The sequence below is a fragment of the Sceloporus occidentalis genome, unplaced genomic scaffold (genome assembly GCF_023333645.1).
Source record: "Sceloporus occidentalis isolate IW3139 unplaced genomic scaffold, rSceOcc1.0.p SCAF_160, whole genome shotgun sequence".
Classification (NCBI taxonomy): domain Eukaryota; kingdom Metazoa; phylum Chordata; class Lepidosauria; order Squamata; family Phrynosomatidae; genus Sceloporus; species Sceloporus occidentalis.
In genome coordinates this window covers 1,642,501-1,661,442 of record NW_028317140.1, presented here as the reverse complement: position 1 = coordinate 1,661,442, position 18,942 = coordinate 1,642,501, and the positions used below count along the sequence as shown (strand labels likewise).

At 45.7% G+C, this 18,942-nt stretch overlaps 1 protein-coding gene and 1 pseudogene across 1 annotated transcript; both read right to left on the bottom strand.

Annotated features, from left to right (window-relative positions):
• Positions 1-339: 339 nt before the first annotated feature.
• On the bottom strand, positions 340-12,079 carry LOC149279852 (microtubule-associated protein 6 homolog). Its single transcript, XM_089500853.1, has 3 exons — positions 11,409-12,079; positions 4,305-4,512; positions 340-540 (listed from the first exon to the last, which is right to left on the bottom strand). The coding sequence occupies exons 1-3, from the start codon at positions 12,077-12,079 to the stop codon at positions 340-342; spliced, it is 1,080 nt and encodes a 359-aa protein (XP_089356979.1).
• Positions 12,080-14,054: 1,975 nt separating this feature from the next.
• LOC149279851 (microtubule-associated protein 6 homolog pseudogene) lies at positions 14,055-14,831 on the bottom strand (annotated as a pseudogene).
• Between the last annotated feature and the right edge of the window lie 4,111 nt (positions 14,832-18,942).

Here is an 18,942-nt window from a genome sequence, read left to right as displayed (position 1 = left end):
GTACACGTCACAGGAGGCAGGTTTGGCATAGAACGTGATACATTCTGATTTGTAGCACCTAGAACGTTTCTCCGGATCTATCATGTGTTTTCGTACCAGACACAAATGAGATCTGCAGCATGAAAATACCTTGCATATGTGGGTTTTTTATATATATATTTGAAAATAAAAGTGCCGATGCCTAAGTGATGGTGTCTAATACCGAGAAAAATGCAAAAAAAACCCCCAAAACTTACGTTTTTTAACTCGAGAATACAATCAAAGCATAAGCAGATTGAAAAGTCGCTAATGTACTTTGTGGCCTTTATGATAAAAGTAACAGTAATAAGTGCGCTGAATTTACTCTTTTGCCTCCGCTAGTTTATTGTTAATCTCGTTACTCTTCTCCTTGTCCTCAGGCTTGGTGGTGGGGGAAGCCTCTGCGGTCTTCTTCTTGGAAACCCGGCCAGGTACAGTCTGCTTTTCTTTGGCCTTTTTCACAGGTTTATGGCTGATGGGTGTCTTTTTTGGTCTGGAAGTCTGAACACTAGGCTTCTCAACCTGTACATATAATACAAACAAACCACAAACGAGAAAAGAACACACACACACACACACGAAGAGGTAGGAGAATTTAGTTTTCGAATAATGGAAATAGGGAAACATGATGAACTGCATTACAATTCCTATCAAATCAATGGACTACCCTTCATATTTAAAACTGAGCTGCCCTCAGGGCGAGATGCAATCTGAAGAAAGGACCTCTGAGGTCTTGAAAGCTTATGTGTTCCCACATCTTACTCTACGGTTCTAGGTCCACTGGAATGGATCACAAACATAATTCCAATTATACAATCAACTGAGAGAAGGGAATATCATCACATTGTGCTCACACGTAAAGGAGGGGTGGAGCTAACACAGGCAAGATGGCCGCCTACATGAATTCTGTTAGCACTTTATAAGGCTGTCAAACCTTGTCATAATACTAAAAAACATTGCATCACGCTAGGTTAAGAAACACAATGTCACAAAATATCACAAAGGGTATTTGAAGCAATCGACAAGAATCAGCGAACTAACAGTAGAGATAACGTAATGGGGAGGAATAATCATGCAGATTCTGGCCCCAGTGGACTAGGTCTGGAGATAGCGCAAAGTCCAGGGGGGAGATGGGAGACCCCAGGCTGCATTACTTGGGGCAGATAGACCTTTAGAACTTTACGATGGGTTCCAGAAAAGGGAAAGGTAACTGTAACACTGTAACTGTAGGTAAGGGTACGTAGGACCACTTCCAGTTACCTTCACATGACAATTGTTACATCTAATAAGAACTAGTTTGAAGGAAGGAGCTGCTTATCTCAAGTTTCCCCTGTCTCGCTAGAGTTCCCCTGTCTCGCTAGAGTTCCCCTGTCTCGCTAGAGTTCCCCTGTCTCGCTAGAGTTCCCCCTTTGCTGTAATCCATTCCTGGATTTCCTTGTGCTCTGCCGTTTTCTTCTGATATTTTGTTTCAAGTCCTGCTCTTAGCTTCAGCTTCAGATTCCTTTATAAGGCAGGCGTTTGTTATGTTTGTCCCAGTCTGCAGTCTATAGGTATGTCCTTCAATGTTCTGTGTTTAGATTTAATGTTAAGTTTCAGCTTATTATTAATTCAGTAGGCAGCAGTGGCGGAACTACCGGCGTGCAGGGGTCGCGACTGCGACCGGGCCCCGGCGGCAGGGAGGCCCAAGCCAAGGGGCCGCCCGAAATCTTTTTTCAGTTTTTTTTTTTTTTTAAATAAGGCAGGGGCGTCCAACATGCGGCCCGCGGGCCAAATGCGGCCCACGAGACCTCGAGGTGCGGCCCGCGTAAGATCGGCAGCCAGGGCCACCGATCTTACGCGAGCCGCACCTCAAGCCCTGCTACTTACTTGTGGGAGGGTCTTCTGGACTGCACAGAGGAAGCTGACTTGGCATGATAGGAGTGTGATTGCTAACAGCAATCACAGTCCCATAATGCCTAGGTTCCAGCATTTACTGGATGGATGTGTAAGTGCTGGAACCTAGGCATGATGGGACTGTGATTGCTGTTAGCAATCACACTCCTATCATGCCAAGTCAGCCAGTACATGCTGAAACCTGGCTAGCTGCCCCCCTTGTGCATTGATGCTGTCAGCAGTATGGGGTCTGCACATCACTTACAGCCACCCTGTACCAGCGTGTATTGGCTGACTTGGCATGATAGGAGTGTGATTGCTAACAGCAATCACAGTCCCATCATGCCTAGGTTCCAGCATTTACTGGATGGATGTGTAAGTGCTGGAACCTAGGCATGATGGGACTATGACTACTGTTAGCAATCACACTCCTATCATGCCAAGTCAGCCAGTACATGCTGAAACCTAGCTAGCTGCCCCCCTTGTGTAGTGATGCTGCCAGCAGTATGGGGTCTGCACATCACTTACAGCCACCCTGTACCAGCATGTACTGGCTGACTTGGCATGAGAAGAGTGTGATTGCTAACAGCAATCACAGCGAGCACAGTCCCATCATGCCTAGGTACCAGCATTTACCGGTTGCCTGGGTATGATAGCCATAGATAACAGATTCTCGCACCCGGGCCCTGAGGCGTCTAGTTACGCCCCTGGTAGGCAGGGTTTAGTGTTAGGACCCAACGAATATTGGAGTGCTTTGGCGAAGTGGTTGGCTAAGCATACTATGGCCATAAGATGTGACGGAATCTCCAATTGTGATCACATAGTCCTAGGCTAGTCCTGTGATTATGTGCGTCAGTCTTTTATGAACCTTTGCCCTCTTTTCCCTGAATCATCTGAGGATCTCTCTCCCCATGCCCCAGTTAAGATGTCCTATCCTTGCTTAAAGAAGAAGTGTCTGGGGATCTTGGCTCCTCACTCAGTCCTGTGTGTTCCTTGCCTTGTTCCCTGTCCTTAGTAGTGTTCTGTACCAGGTATGTCCTGTCTGGTTATGTTTCTTGCTCGGTCTCCCTGTTTCTTGCTGTGTCCCCCTTGCTCGCTATGTCTCCGCTGTTACTCTGCTTAGCTTCCGTACTCCCAGCCTGCAGCATCCTGCGCATTCGTCTGTAGATCAATTTGTCTCATGCCTGCTCCAGGGTGCCTGCAGGATATCACTTTGTTTTGTTCTGGACAACATCCGCTGAAATGTCAGGGTGCTGGTATGTGGCCGCACAACCCTAGGTGCTCAACACCCTGGAGAGCGCAGTCACCCTGCGCCAGGCCCTGTCCGACTCCGCTACTGCGCAATAACTCCTGAACTCCATCATTGGGCGCTCTGGGTCATTACAGTCGTCTGTATGGACCCCGTCCCTGACGCTGTGTTACTATGTTACTAGTCCGTTATGGGCTACAGCTTCCAAATCTTGGATCCTACGTGCTGTGATGGGTTGATGACGTACGGCATAGAGGTGACTGAAATTTGCTCGGGTATTGGAGATAGGGACAGATTCTCTAGTAGCGAAATATTAAAGGTCCCTTCATTCCATTATACTTATACTTTTTTTTAGTATCACAATTGTTTGGTCAAATTATTTCTGCCGTTTTGGGATTCCTTCATGGGATTTGAGGAGCAAGGCCCAGCTATTGGGTATTACCGAGAGGGTGGTAGATGAGTGGAACAGCCTCCCAGCAAAAGTGCTAAAGGTTAGGAAAGTGAGTGAAATGGATAGAAATATGGCTCCTGAATCTATGATGAGAGGGACCCACCTAACCTCGATCCAGCTCTGCTACAGTAAGTTCCTTTTTAATAAAACCCCATTCTCATAGCTATGCCTTTATCCTTTTTCCTCCCAAATGACTAGAATCACCCCCATGGGCAGTCCAGCGCCCTGTAGCACCGCTGTTCAAAGGGCCGGTGAAAAGCGAGATCACCGATCTCCCCAAACGACCCACTAACACTACGGGGGACAGTGCTAAGTCAGCACACAGTTCTTCCGCCCCGCATCGCATGTCCTTAAAAGACGGGGATATGACATCATACTCCAGCAGTAAGGAAGACAGCGCACAGGAGCGGCGCCTACCATAGATACACCGCACATTTATCACATAAAATCAACACATTTTACTTAATGGCACAAAATTGCACTGTACTTGTCCTGTATTAATTTTACTAATTCACAAAAACAAACACTATATTAAAGTACATATTTTTAGACATTATGAAGTTCTTTTTTTTTTATTATTTAATTTATTCTGGAATAGCAGCAAATGAATAAGATAATTATGTGTTACTTCCCCTTCTGCTTGGCCGCGGCTAATTATTTATATATATATATGTGTAAATGTATATATGTCAGAGGTAACCGTGCGTCACGCACCTTCACGGTCTCCTTGTGGGGCTCGCTGTAGAGGCTGCGTATCCTTCTGCGGTCGCTCAGCTTGTTGTCCCCGGGCTGGTTGGCTTCGCCCTTGAATTGGGAATTGTAGCTGGTTTCATGGGAAACTTTTTCCTCCGGGGGTTTGTAAAGGGACCTGGTTCTTATACTCTTCGAGGGCTTGGCATCGGTCCACGCTTTGAACTCATTCCTACGGAAACAAGGAGGAGTGTAAAGTGTAAAGTCTCTGCCGCCGCAGACCCTCCACGCATGCTAACACCATGCACTAACACATGCAATAAGCATGTAAATAAACACGCTCACTCTATCACACCATACATATACAAACACTCACTCTAACCCCATGACAATTACACAAACATACACTCTCAGTCTATCCCTGCTTCTACAGCTTTCCAGAGAACAGGAGCAGTGCCCTTCAGAGTAGAGGACTGCATCAGGGTGCGGGTCCTGCGGGACCCGTCAAATAACCTGCGGGTGCGGGCGGATTTTCGGGTGTTGGGGGCAGGAGCAGGCGGTCAGACAATGTACCTGCTAGACTTGGGCGCCAATTGGTTGATGCCAGAGGAGGCCCCTGCAGGCGACCGATAGAGTTGTCCGCACGGCCCTTTAACTCCTGACGGCGGAACTTGGCCTGGCGAGACCATGGTCCCCCCGCTCCAAGAGTTAGAGGTCCGTACGAGCGACTTTATTGCAGAAGACAAACACGAAGAGGGGTTTTCCGCTCCCGTTAACCCCTGCGATGCTGTGTAGATAAGGTCGGCTAGATGGGGAAGGGACCAGGGAGATAAGTAAACAGAGACGAAGATGAACATGACGATTCCTATGTTCGTCTTCGTATGTTTGGTTTTCGGGCTGAACAACGAAAATGCACCCGTCACATGACTCCGTTCCGGCAGGACAAGAGAAGAGACGCTGTGTGCGAGCAACACAAAGGCAGCCTTGTGGGAGTGCGCGGTAAGGGGATGGGGGAGTTTGTATGAACAAGTATGCGTTACTGAGGGAATGAATGAGTATCTGTGAATGATTAGTATCTATGAATGAGTGAATGAATGTTTGTGAATGATGTTTGCAGGAGGGGGCGGAATTGGACACATATGTTGCTGGAGCGGGCGGGACTGGAACACACACGTTGGGGGAGCAGGTGGTAATGGTCAGAAATTCAGCGGGAGCGGCCGGGAACGGGATAAAGAAAACAGTCCCGCGCAGGGCTCTAGAACAGAGCAGTCTCCATAACACTCTAGAATGTTTGAGTTCCTTAAGGTTGCAGAACTTTCCAAACAATAGCTACTCCAAAACTGGTTTAACTTATCATGTCCTCCCCTCAATGTAATGTATGAAGTATATCGGCCCATAAAATATGGCAGTGAGTGAGATATCCTCGGCTTATGACATCACAGCGGTGCCGCTATGACAGCACTTTCCTCACACGCTACTACAAACGACAAATGAATTAATTAACAATTAACATAGATTAACGGGCCAACAATCTGTGGTTAATTTATTCAAAGAACTTCTAAAAGCCAAATAGTTTGTTTAGTTTCTTAAGGGTATGGAGTTCTAAAAAAAAGAAAAAACTTATTTCCAATGTTTTTAACACCTTGTTTACGTCCCGCAGCGAATGGAATTTTGGGCTCGTAGACGTTCATTTAAAGGAAAGTCTAACAAAAGTGTTTTGCTCTACCCGATCCCAAAGGGTTTTTAATGAATAATTTGATATTTTGTGGAACCAACAGGGAATCCATAGAATGCATCCTCAGGATGTTAATAATAGTAACTTATAGATTTCTTCGTTGACATTTATCCTCGTTAACACGGATTCTTAAGACCAGCTTTAAATGAATTAGAAGATTATCCGGTGAATGCTATTACCCGGTTTAGTCATCAATAGTACCAGCGATTATGGGTTATTTCTGGGTTATTTCTGTCTTTTTTACTCATACATATATATGAATGACACATTCGGAAGATTATTTTATTAGCATTTCATTTTTTTAGGGACGCTCTATAGTCTGGAGAATAAAATGCATTTTGCTAGAAGTAAAAAAAAATGCCAAATGTACCCAAAACGTCGGGAGCGTTTCTCTAATCCGAAACACCGTATTTGGGGCCAACTGTCCCAAAACCAATAAGTTGGTCACTACGTCCAATAAGCTTTTATTTTATCTGGATAGTCTCAGTGATGTATTTATCTTATCTTGGGACCTAGAGAAGCGCCCCCAGTCGCCCCCCTCTCCGTGGCGTCCCGGTACAATAAATGGCGCTGTATGCCTTTAAGACGCGGTGCTACCAAGTGGCGTCGGTCCGCTTATACGCATATCCATGTAACTAACCCCTGGCAAATGCTTGTTTTCGGCCAATAAACCCCCTTTATCTGCAGATCTGGAGCCGCCCTTGCTGTCAGTCATGTGATATTTTGGGTGACTTTCCCGGCTCAAACACCACACTGAGCTGACGCTTTATGGCGATGCTAATGAAGTCCGTTCCCCCACAGACTTTCATTAGTCAGAGAGTCCGGCTGGGTGATTAAGACCTAGCCATTCTATTGTTCCCCACAGGCAGTATGATAAGGAGTCGGGGGGTTTAGTAGATCGGGGGTCAGATAACAGAGCGAGAATCATACAAATGGCTGATATGCAGCCGCCTGAAAACTTTATATTATGGGGCAAAAACTACAACTGGGGTAAAAAAGAAAACAGCGCAAGATTTTTGTTAAATGCTTTTTCTGATTGTAGTAATAAGAAATGGTGAGAATTCCCCGTTTGAATTCTAGCGCTGTATTAACCCCCGTGATTTCCCACCCCAAAACATGCGCAATGCCTCTCAACCCTGCAGGGAATAATGAATGGATTTTCTATTGTGTGAGAGACTCCCGTGTCAGACTATAGAGCGCATTATAGAGATGTATGGAGACGTGGACATTAGCGGCAGGTGAATGTGTGGAGATGGCACAGACGTGTGCCGGTAATGGCCGTCCCCTGGGCTCGGGCTAATGCAGCGGAGCAGCTGCGAGTCGCGCACCCCGACAGACTGTTCACCGGCGACAGGGAGGCACCCCTGGGACTTACAACAAGAGGCCGTAACCTGAAACCGACAGGGTCACAGGCTTAGATGTTTTACTTTACTGAGAGGGTAGTAGATAAGTGGAAAAGCCTCCTGGCGTTAATATGTTGTATTTTATAACCTCTAGATATCGCGTCACCATTTTACCTTCTCCCGCTACAGTCGCCCCTTCCATTTCGCAAACGTCTGCCCGACACCCCCCTACTGTGTTTAAGGCACAAGGTTTAAAGAACGGAAGGAGCATGTTCGGGCCCCAGCTGGAGCGGAGACGAGGGCCGCTTAGAAGGCGTCCGCCATCTGTCACTCTAGCCCGCAATTACATTTGACAGATGGCGGATGCCCTAGGGGCAAATGGCTCCCAGGAGCAATACCAACGGGAGCGGATGTTTCTAAGGAGATCTGCGCCTTTCAAGAAACATCTCATGTGTGTCACTCTCTACACGCGGGCAAAAGGAGGAAAAATCAGAATCTGCTCTCCACGGCGACCCCTCCTGCAGAGGCCTAGCGGCTTCCACCAGGTTCCTGTTGTCTATGGATACAAATGGCTCTGGAAACTCGTCTGCGGAGGTTTCCACCATCTTTTCTTTCAGATATGTCTCCTGTGAGGTTCCCATGTGCCCGGTGGGCCGCCAGCCACACACTCTCCAGATCTGCCACTCAATCATAAAAACGTAGCGCGCGGCCAGACGTATCCAGCCTGCGGCCGCACCTACATCATCAGCCGGCCATTGGCCTTAAAGTGCCAGTGCCGCTTCGTCATCGCCAGTCCAGCCCTGCCTAAGGGTGATTACCTTCAATGCTAACCCAGGCCTGATCCAGAGAAGCTCCACCAGCTGCCCCCTCTTAATAGGACGGTTGGGGAGATCAGCTGACTGACCCATTGAGCAGTGGCGCTAAAGAGACCCAGATTACCCAAGAGGGAGCTGCCACCCTAGACCTAGTCTGCCTAGTCCAGAATACACCAGCACCCAGGGGCACAAAGTACGAAGTCACATCAATTTAATGAAGATTCTGAGAGCCAATATCCTCCATTCCTGCAGACTGAGAAGAGTATCGCGCAGGCTCCGGAATATTAAACGGATGACTGAGAGGAGACCTTCCACGGAATAAGAGCGCCAAGAAGAACTGGAGGCCATATGTGTCCGCAGCGTGACTCCTTCATTCAAAATATGTCAGTCCAGTGGGCCATACGCATGGTACCCATCTAAACCCAAATCTGTGCCTAACCCCAACCCTAAACCCAACCTCAGGGCCCCCACCTTGTTAGTGGCCATAGGCAGTAACCTAGGTCTCTTTTAAATTTATGTTTTGATGTCACGTGAAAAAAATCACGAACGTCCCAGAATGCACTACCTCTGTCCATGTATTTAAGAAATTAGGGGCATCGGGAGAGGGGCATCATGGGAAGAAAGAGGGGCATAAGGATTTGGAACCCCAAAAGTGACTGTATAAAGTAAACCCAGGGCAGTGCCACAAGCTGCCACCCCATTTGCCCCGTGTGTACTGTTGGGGGTAGGGATATGACATCATATCCTGGAGCTCAACGTTTTAACAAAGCACGGCGCCGGGCTCAGTCGTCTCCATTTTAATCATCCCGTTGAGCAGGGACCCTGATGGCTCAATAGGGAGATTGGCTCCCAGGCCAGAACACCCCGTTGCCCCCGAGGGGTAAGTGACTGAGTGCGTCTTCCAAAAAAAAAAAATTCCAAATCCGGCCTTTTCTCACAAAAACAGAAAAACACATTTCCTGGATAAATGTAAAGGACTGTCATCACTTCTATGTGTTTCTACAACACAGCCATCACACCTGTCCCAGGACAGCGCCAGGGTCTCGGCTGCAGAGCTTAATCTCTCATTTACAGGAAGCTGGCGTTCTGCTGAATTTAATACTTTTAGAAACCTCATTCCTGGTTCTGCAGCAGATGCAGCATTTTCTGCCCATACAGTTTTAAAAATACGATGCACGCCCCACAGATCGGCCCCATTCGGCCCATCTTATTCCCCATTTAGGTAAAGTCTCAAACCTTAATCAGTCGTTGGTCTCGTCTTAGATTCAGGAGCCGTATGTCTGTCCCATGCATGTTTAATCCCCTCACTGTATTACCCTCTACCACTTCCGCTGGGAGGCTGTTCCACTTATCTACCACGCTCTCAGTAAAGTAAAACGTCCTTCCGTTCCATCTCAGCCTCTGATCCTCTAGTGTTGGATTCTGGTAATTTTTCTCCTCTTTTGGAATAAATTCCCTCCCGTCCTTTTATTAAATCTCTTTATGCGTTTAAACGTCTCTCCCATCCCCCGTCTTTCTCCTCCAAGTCGGACATATTGGGATCTCTTAGTCTTTCCTGATCATTTTTATCCCGTAAAACATTTCCCATTTCAGCCGCCCTCCTCTGACCTCTCTCCAGAATATAAATGTCATTCAGGAGATGGGGGTCTCCCGAACTGCCCCCAATATGCCCCTCGCCAGAGCATCACCTTTTCCGTCTCTGGTTTTTTTGTCACCGTATCTCTAGACACCTTCTCATCTCCAAAGCATTACATGTGACACTCGCACGCTGCAGCTGCCAGCCAGGGGCAATTCTGTAAGATACCCATACGATCAAGCAGCGTGAGCCAAATGCCCCCCCTATGTCTCTGATCGCGCCCCCCCCCCTCATCGCTGCCGGGCTTTTGTGCCGTCTTTGTTCCGGAAAGCTCCTCCCCGCTGATCTGCCGGCAGATTCAGCTCCTCGTCGCGTGAATCGCAGATTACGACAGACGGGTCGGGGCAGAAAATACCGCAGAACAGGGGAATTCAACCATTTCCAGCCGTCCCAGTAATTCCCAAATCATCGAATTACCGAACCAAAATCACACTCTTTCACATCATTTCCACCCATAGAATGCGAAACAACCGCAACAAAAGATACTTTTTATACATTAATATATAAAATTAGAAAAAAGAATTACAAAAAAGTTACATAGTCACTTATTTGTAACAATTAAATAGTAAAAAAGGCTGTATATTTTAAGGTGATTATAAGGTAATTTGGTGATTTCCATGGCAACAAAACTAACCTATTGGAGAAAATGTTTATTTTCCTATAGTGAATAATCCATTAGAATGCGGAAAACATTTCTGGTGCCAGTTCTTGTTTAAAGTGAGGCTGGGATGGAAGGCAAGGAAGTTTTATTTTAATGGTGGGGGGGGTAGATAAGTGGAACAGCCTCCCAGCAGAAGTGGTAGTGTCTGATAGGGTGAGGGAATTTTAACATGCATGGGATACCCAAATGTAATTTGGGTGAATATACAGCTTTTTTTGGTTCTATTCTGCTAAGTGTCAGGCATCTCTCTGTACAAACTCAGAACAGGGTGGTCTGTGCCTGCGCTGCCACTCCCTCGCACCTCGAGCAGCCTCAACATATGATGTCAAGATATGATGTCGCATCTATGATATAGATTGTGCCTGTGTAGCCACGAACCGCCCTCCGCGAGACCACTAGGGATGAGAGAGCCCCCGCCCAGCGTACTTTAAGGCAAGAACACACAAGTGGTCTTTAACATTTTTTTAAGGGGTGGAGTCTGGGGGTTAACCAATGGAAGAGTAGAAGTTTAGTAACCAGCATGAGGAGGGTTAATAAAAGGAGACGGCCAAAGAGTTAGAAAAAAAAGGTGGTGGAGGAAGAGGTTAGGAAGGAGTGGTGGGGCTTTAAAGAGGGGTGAAGAAGTGGAGGCCCCAAATAAAAAAAAGAAAGGTTTAAGGGACTGCCCATAGCTGCCGACAGTCCTGATTAAGGCAGGAACCAAGAGTAGTTCCAGCTGCTTGCTGCTAGCACCCTATTCAGGGTAACAGAGCACTGAGCCGAGATGGACAGCGAGTTTGCAGTTCACGCTCATGGGCCAATAGCTAGGGGGGCCCTAGATCACGGTTTGCCTGGGGGGCCAAAAACCCTACGATTGGCCCTGGCTGGAAAGATCCCTAACCCTCTTATTACCGTGAAGACCCCTTAAATCTTTCTCTGTCCTACATGCGCAGTCTGACCTGTATGAGGACGCGGCTCTGCTTTCCCCGTTGACCTGGTTTTGGAGAGAGCTTAGAGTCTGCTTGGCTGCTTTCTGGGGCTCCTTGTTCTCCTCCACCACCGAAATCAGGATCTCAGGGGCCACGCTGAACGCCACCGGTGCCTTCCCCGCTCTTTGCTCGGCGCTCTCCGCACGCGCCGACTCCGTGGTCTTTTTCTCGGCCGGAGGAAGAACGGCTCCCATAAGATCCTTCCTCTTTTTGTCCTCATTGGCGTGCGTTTGGACCACGGGCCCTGGGATGGGCTTCGGAATCCACGGATGGTCGCCTTGGCGAGGAATGGGCCACGACCTATAATCTTTCTTATACTGCGTCTCCCTCTCCAGCGGCGCCTCGGAGGGCTGATACTCGATTTTCGGCTTGCAGCTGGGTTCCGGCTTCGACTTCCACGCCTTGTAGTCCTGTTGCATGACCGACCCTTCTCTGGTTAACCGAGGTCGGCCTCCGTAGTAAGGATCCCCCAACGATGGCTGCGTTTCTATGGCAGCAGACCCAGGGCGTGGTGAATTCTTCGCTCCATCTGTCACCGCCGAATATTTAGTAAATATTAAAGGGACTGCGATGTCACTCTTGTCTTGCTGGTTGCCAAAGCGGGCGATGCAACATGCTCTGGTGACACAAGGCCACGCCATCTTCTTCTTCCTCCTCGAGGGCTTCACTTAGCTCTGATGAACAAGACGCCTGGGTTCTATTTCGTTTTCCTTCCGACCCAGACTCAATAACCGCGGCGATCTCTTTATTTCCCAATTTGTTTCTTTTTTCTTTCACGCCTTCGCAAGGAGGTTAAAGAAAAACGAGGTGGCCAACAGCTTCCCGCAAGACGCTGGACGTTCTCCTCTCCTTTTTTTTCCACCAGGTCTTCTTGGTCCTAAGACGAGTGCTTTGTTGAGATAAAATCAGACGTTCCGCTCACATATCCCTCCATCCATCCTCCTTATCTTCTATATAGATTTCAACAAAAATAAATAAAAAATTCTAAATTCTAAAATCGAGCCGACAAGGAGGAACGGGAAGCATCTCCAGATAGAAATACCCCACCCACCTGCGCTCTGCATCCCCGAGATGCCAAGGAGGAAAAGAGGAGGGTCCTAGAGGAGGAGAGTGAAACGCTTGCGAGAGATCACTACTATGCAGTACCTAAAACTGAAATAAAAAAAAAACCTCTACGAGGGGCGGGAGGTGGCTGCAGTCCATTTAACCCCCCCCCCCCCCGCATCCAAAAACCAATGCAGCGGAGGGATATTTCCGACTCCGAGTGGTCATGGTCAAATTATTATTTTAATGATTAATTAATAATGAGCATTATTTTCTTTATTTTTCAATAGCTTGTTACTACACAATTATTTTAAGGAAATATAGGTTTTTTTTATGGAAAGGGCGGTAGATAAGTGGAGCAGCCTCCCAGCAGAAGTGGTAGAGGGTAATACAGTGAGGGTGTTAAACATGCATGGGATAGACATACGGCTCCTGAATCTAAGACGAGACCAACGACTGATTAAGGTTCGCGTCTTTACAGCAGGAGAAACGGGCGACTAGACGGGGGGGCAAAAGGGGGCCGATCCCTGAAATAGATGCCTACCCTTCATGCTCTAATTCCCGCCCTTTGGGTTGGGAGGGGTCTCAATTATCTGTATGGTTTGCCAGTCCTGATAATGTATATCTTTCAGCACCATACACTGCGGACAGCGCACGAGCCTCATAACATAGCTACACACAACATGAATTGGTTTCACGCGATTATATAAAGGAGTTTTAGTTTAATGAGAGGGTGGTAGATAAGTGGAGCAGCCTCCCAGCAGAAGTGGTAGAGGGTAATACAGTGAGGGGATTAAACATGCATGGGATAGACATACGGCTCCTGAATCTAAGACATTTGGACCCCTGACTGATACATCTAGGAGAATACACGTTCACCACTGTTAACCCTGTACCAACATCACAGGCAGTTTAAAGAATGCAAAAGTTTCAATAAAAGGAGTAGTAGATGCATTTGCACACCTCCAGTAATAGGCCTGGTGTTTATGGATGGTTTTTATGCCGGGTTTCATGATCTGCATCTAACAATAATAATAATACACGCAGAATATTCAGGGTAACGAGCTCTGGGCGGATATACATTCACATATATAATATTCCGATACAGAAGTATCCATGGAAACGAAGTATAAACATTTAATCTGAATGAGAGTTTTCAGGCCAGAATTAGAAGACCAAGAGAAACAGAAACCCAATAGCGCCAAATGCTCTCTTTTGTCTGCTTTTTAATAAATACGCAGCAATTATTAATTGTTTGCTGTTCAATTTTGTTTTAATCCCTAAAATAAACAAATTATTTATTAAAATATTATTTTCCGTATATTTTTTTTTATATAAAATTTGCTTTAGAAGAGAAGCAAAACGAGGAAGAGCGGGTTCGTTTTTTTTTTATCATCTTAAAAACACATCGTGGTGGACATTATGTAACAGCCAATCGGAATTCGTTTTAAAACTCCAAAGTTTGTTTGGAAGAAAAGTAATTTTTTTTTTTTTTATTTTTTTTTAACTGTTTAAATTTGTATCAATCTAAATGCAGGCAAATTCTTTACAATACAGGAAAAAAAGTGATGTTTACCGGAATAAGTTAGTTTCTGACCTGTATGATGATCCCCCTGTGCCCTCTTCTTTGATCTGTCTGTTAAAGATATCCGAGGCATCCCTGGCTCTCATGATGCCGTCGGAAGGTTTTCCAGCTGGAGACCTCTCTCTGACTTTTTTCTCCGGAGTCTCTTTCGCTCTTGGCTCCACCTCAGCTTCTTTACGAAATGTGACATTTGCCCTGACTTTAGCCGCCCCTTGTTCAGGAGCTTCCGCTTTTACTGTCTCGGAAATTCGCTTTTCTGGTACGCTTAATGGTTCCTTCTTCCTCTTGGCCTCGCTGGAGGCTGTTGGGGCAGTGAGGCCTGGAGAGGGCTTGTGGATCCAAGGGTGGTCTCCACGACGAGGGATGGGCCAAGCTTTGAAATCCTTCTTGTACTGGGTCTCCTGTTCGAAGGGGGTCTCTGAAGGGTGGTACTCGTCTTTGGGTTTGCAGCTGGGCTCCGGTTTGATGTTCCAAGGCTTGTAATCCTGGCGCATGGTGGAGCCACACTGCTGCTTGCTAGAAACTTGATGGGACAAGTCTTTGGAGGGGCCAGTATGTCCTCCATGATCCACATCTCCCGAAGGTGGCTGTACCTCTATGGAACTTGGACAATTTTGGGGTTGTAGAAGGTACGTATGGTGCTGAACTCCATCAGTGACCTCAGAGTACTTGGTAAAGACCAGGGGTACGGCAATATCACCCTTATCCAACTGGTTCCAAAAGCGAGCTATGCAGCAAGCTCTGGTGATGCAAGGCCACGCCATGATCTCCAATGTGACAGATCAACCGGTGGGAGTTTCAGGAGCCCTCAAACCACTCGGCCTTCCAGCTTCCAAGATGCAAAACTGAAATCAACCCTTGTGTTCGCCCCAGACACGGGAGGGCATCAACTACCACTCTGGCTTCTGTTCTCTTTTCAGTCCAAAAATTGGGTCTCTCCTATCCTTCGCCGGTAAGAACCTTCGTCAGATAAGAGACACCTCCCAGAGACCTGCTTTTTTTTCTTTTCTTCTAAGTCATTTTGCAGATCTACTTGCTCGGGGTGTCCTTCCACTCCCCACCTTCTCTTACGTTAACGTCCACCGGCAACTGCACAACAGAATCTCCTTGAGCTGTAAACAACAACAAAAAAGGGGCATAGAAGGAGTTCTCCGTACCTTCTACGAGGAATTCCAGAATGCGTCGTCTCTCCGGGGCAGAGAGGTTTCCGAATAGTCCCTGCTTACGCCATTCTGCAGATAAAGGGCAGGGGTGCGATCGTGACGGACATCCTCATCCACCAACCCTCCTCCGTCTGATATTTACTTTGAAATCGTGTCAACGCCAAGCCTCAATAAGGAGGCAGCCGAGAAGCATCTCTGTAGGAAGCCGTCCCACCCACCTTGGTCTCTGCATCCACGGATGATGATGATGATGATGCGGAGGGCTGGGTGATGAGGATGGGGAGGGCTGGGTGATGAGGATGGGGAGGGCTGGGTGATGAGGATGGGGAGGGCTGGGGGGGTTGGTTGGATGGGGAGACTCGGCTCCTTCTTTCGTCAGCACGCAGCGTCAGACACTCAATAAGAAGGCTGGGAGTGCTTAACCCTTCATAATCTGGGGAGGATTTAAAAAACAAACCAGTAGGGTTACCGTGTTGACCATGTGAAAGAGGACGTTCTTTGACAACCAATAGAATTAAATTACATGTAAAAATCACACAATCTATTGTTGTCCCCCAAACAATGGCCGCGTCGGCAGCCCCACACAAAGGGGTTAATGTAAAAGCCCCCTCTTTGTTTAGCTTGGTGGCATTTCTGCCCCTTTAACCCCTAGGCAGGTATTGGTAGCTGTTCTGTTACATTCTCTTTTATTAATGCACAGACATTCTATTACAGATACGTTCCCGTGGGGTAGCTGTCCAGCGCCTCCGGTTCTGAACACCATAGGGGTACATCGGATGATCTGCCCCGGGACAATCCACCATTACTCACATATCGGGGCTATTTCTGTATCATTTCATGATTAACCCCTTAGATTCACCACTTGTGCTGGACTGATTCTAAAACCAGTAAATCCATAACCGGCTAGCGGGGGGAGTGTCATAAAATAAAAGTTCTGTCTACTTTAGAAACCTAGAATCATGCAGGCAGATCGGCCCCATTCGGCCCCCGTATAGTCCCCGTTTCTCTTGCTATAAAGACTCAATCCTTAATCAGTCGTTGGTCTCGTCTTAGATTCAGGAGCCATATGTCTATCCCATGCATGTTTAATCCCGTCACTGTATCACCTTCTACCACTTCTGCTGGGAGGCTGTTCCACTTATCTACCACCTTCTTTAATTATAATTATATTGATATTTCAGACTTCTCTTTTGCATTCAGTGTCTACAACTCTCATCAGCTTTAATGTATATAAAACACAATGAAAGGGTAGATGGCATGCAGATTACTATTAGGTTTTTTTCCAGTTATAAAAGAATCATAAAATAGATAAAAACAATCAAATTCCAACAAGATATACAGCAATTCCACCCATATCTGACTGCAAATGAAACCTTGAATACACGAAACAGGGTAAGAAAACATTTTATTTATTGCCCAAGGCAATCTTCCAGCACTTATGAGGTTAACTACCTGCTTGCTACGTTATTTCCCCTGCACAGCTGTTACCATGGCAACCTCTGTTCCTGCAATGTGTCAATGAGAGCAGAGATGGCACATTTTCCTTACCGGAAAAATTATTATTATTATTATTATTATTATTAATATTATTATTATTAGATCTAGAAGAATAAATCTGAATTACATTTTAAGAAATTAGCAAATATTTATTTATTTCAATTTATTATTTAATCCTTTTTTTTCCTTGGATATTGGTAAATAATAAAATAATAAAAACACAACTGGTATTCTCTGCTTCTGTCTCGCAGAAATGAAAATTAAAACAATACGTTTTTCTACAATTTTATTGATTAAATAAAATTACTAAAGTTAAGTAAGTTAGATAAAATTTGAGGAAAAAAAACCCTTTTCAAATATCTTTACATATTTTATCAAATATGTTACTTTATAATTCTCATGTAGTGCGTATAGATTGTAAGCTCTTTGAGCAGAGCCCGCCTCATTTTCTTTTTCTGACCAAACTGTTATGTGTTATGTCCAGTTTACCCGTTGTACAGCGCTGCAGACTATGGTGGCGCTATAGAAGTCAATAAATAATAACGCAGGGCCTATTTGGGAATTTCACCTTCTATCTTTAGCTGACCTGAGTTTGGATAAATGCATCACAAAGACGGAAGATTCTGTACATCTGTCCCAATCACTGGTGAAATGATGCATGGGACGTTTGCTTTACATAGAGGGTGGTAGATAAGTGGAGCAGCCTCCCAGCAGAGGTGGTAGAGGGTAATACAGTGAGGGTATTAAACATGCGCGGGATAGACATACGGCTCCTGAATCTAAGACGAGACCGACGACTGATTAAGGTTTGAGTCTTTACAGCAGGAGAAACGGGCGACTAGACGGGGGCCGGATGGGGCCGATCTGCCAACAGGTTATATGTTTTTAAATGGCAGGGGGCTCTAGGTTTTCAACAGGCCTAAAATATTTTGAATGGATTTCGGGGGAGGGGGTTCTTTGTCTTATTGTAATTCCCAAAAACACAATACGTGCGCTTTGTTTTTTGAGAGTCATTATTATGAAATAAACCTATTTCTGGGTTCTCTATAAAACCATAAACCCCACGAGCCGCCGCGCTTCGCACAGAAGCTGCAGCTACGCATTATCTGTAACCGGCACCTCGGCCCCCGGAGCCGCGCATGGACAGTGACTCAGCTTTCATTCTATTAAATTACAGGAACCGCCGTCCGACGTCACAGAGCCAGACAGCCCCAAACGTTTAACCCTGTGCGGCCAATGCGTGCGGCTTACACTCCATCTATCTATTATATCTATCTATCTATCCATCTATCTATCTATCTATCTATCTATCCATCTATCCATCTATCTATCTATCTATCCATCCATCTATCTATCTATCTATCTATCTATCCATCTATCTATCTATCTATCTATCTATCTATCTATCTATCTATCTATCTATCCATCTATCTATCTATCCATCCATCTATCTATCTATCTATCTATCTATCTATCCATTATCTATCTATCCATCTATCTATCTATCTATCTATCTATCTATCTATCTATCTATCTATCTATCTATCCATCCATCTATCTATCCATCTATCTATCTATCTATCTATCTATCTATCTATCCATCCATCTATCTATCTATCTATCTATCTATCCATCTATCTATCTATCTATCTATCCATCCATCTATCTATCCATCTATCTATCTATCCATCCATCTATCTATCCATCCATCTATCTATCTATCTATCCATTATCTATCTATCTATCTATCTATCTATCTATCTATCTATCCATCTATCTATTATATCTATCTATTTATCTATCTATCTATCTATCCATCTATCTATCCATCTATCTATCTATCCATCCATCTATCTATCTATCTATCTATCTATCTGTCTATCTATCCACTATCTATCTATCTATCTATCTATCTATCTATCTATCTATCTATCTATCCACTATCTATCTATCTATCCATCTATCTATTATATCTATCTATTTATCTATCTATCTATCCATCTATCTATCTATCCATCCATCTATCTATATATCCATCTATCTATCCATCCATCTATCTATCTATCTATCTATCTATCTATCTATCTATCTATCTATCTGTGACGGAAGCCTCCATCACTGGGGCCACTGGAGAAGCCTGACTGCCGGCCTCCTCCCTATTGACTATGGGCCCTGGGTTTGTAGAGACTTCTGTGGCTACCCCCAGCAGTATCAT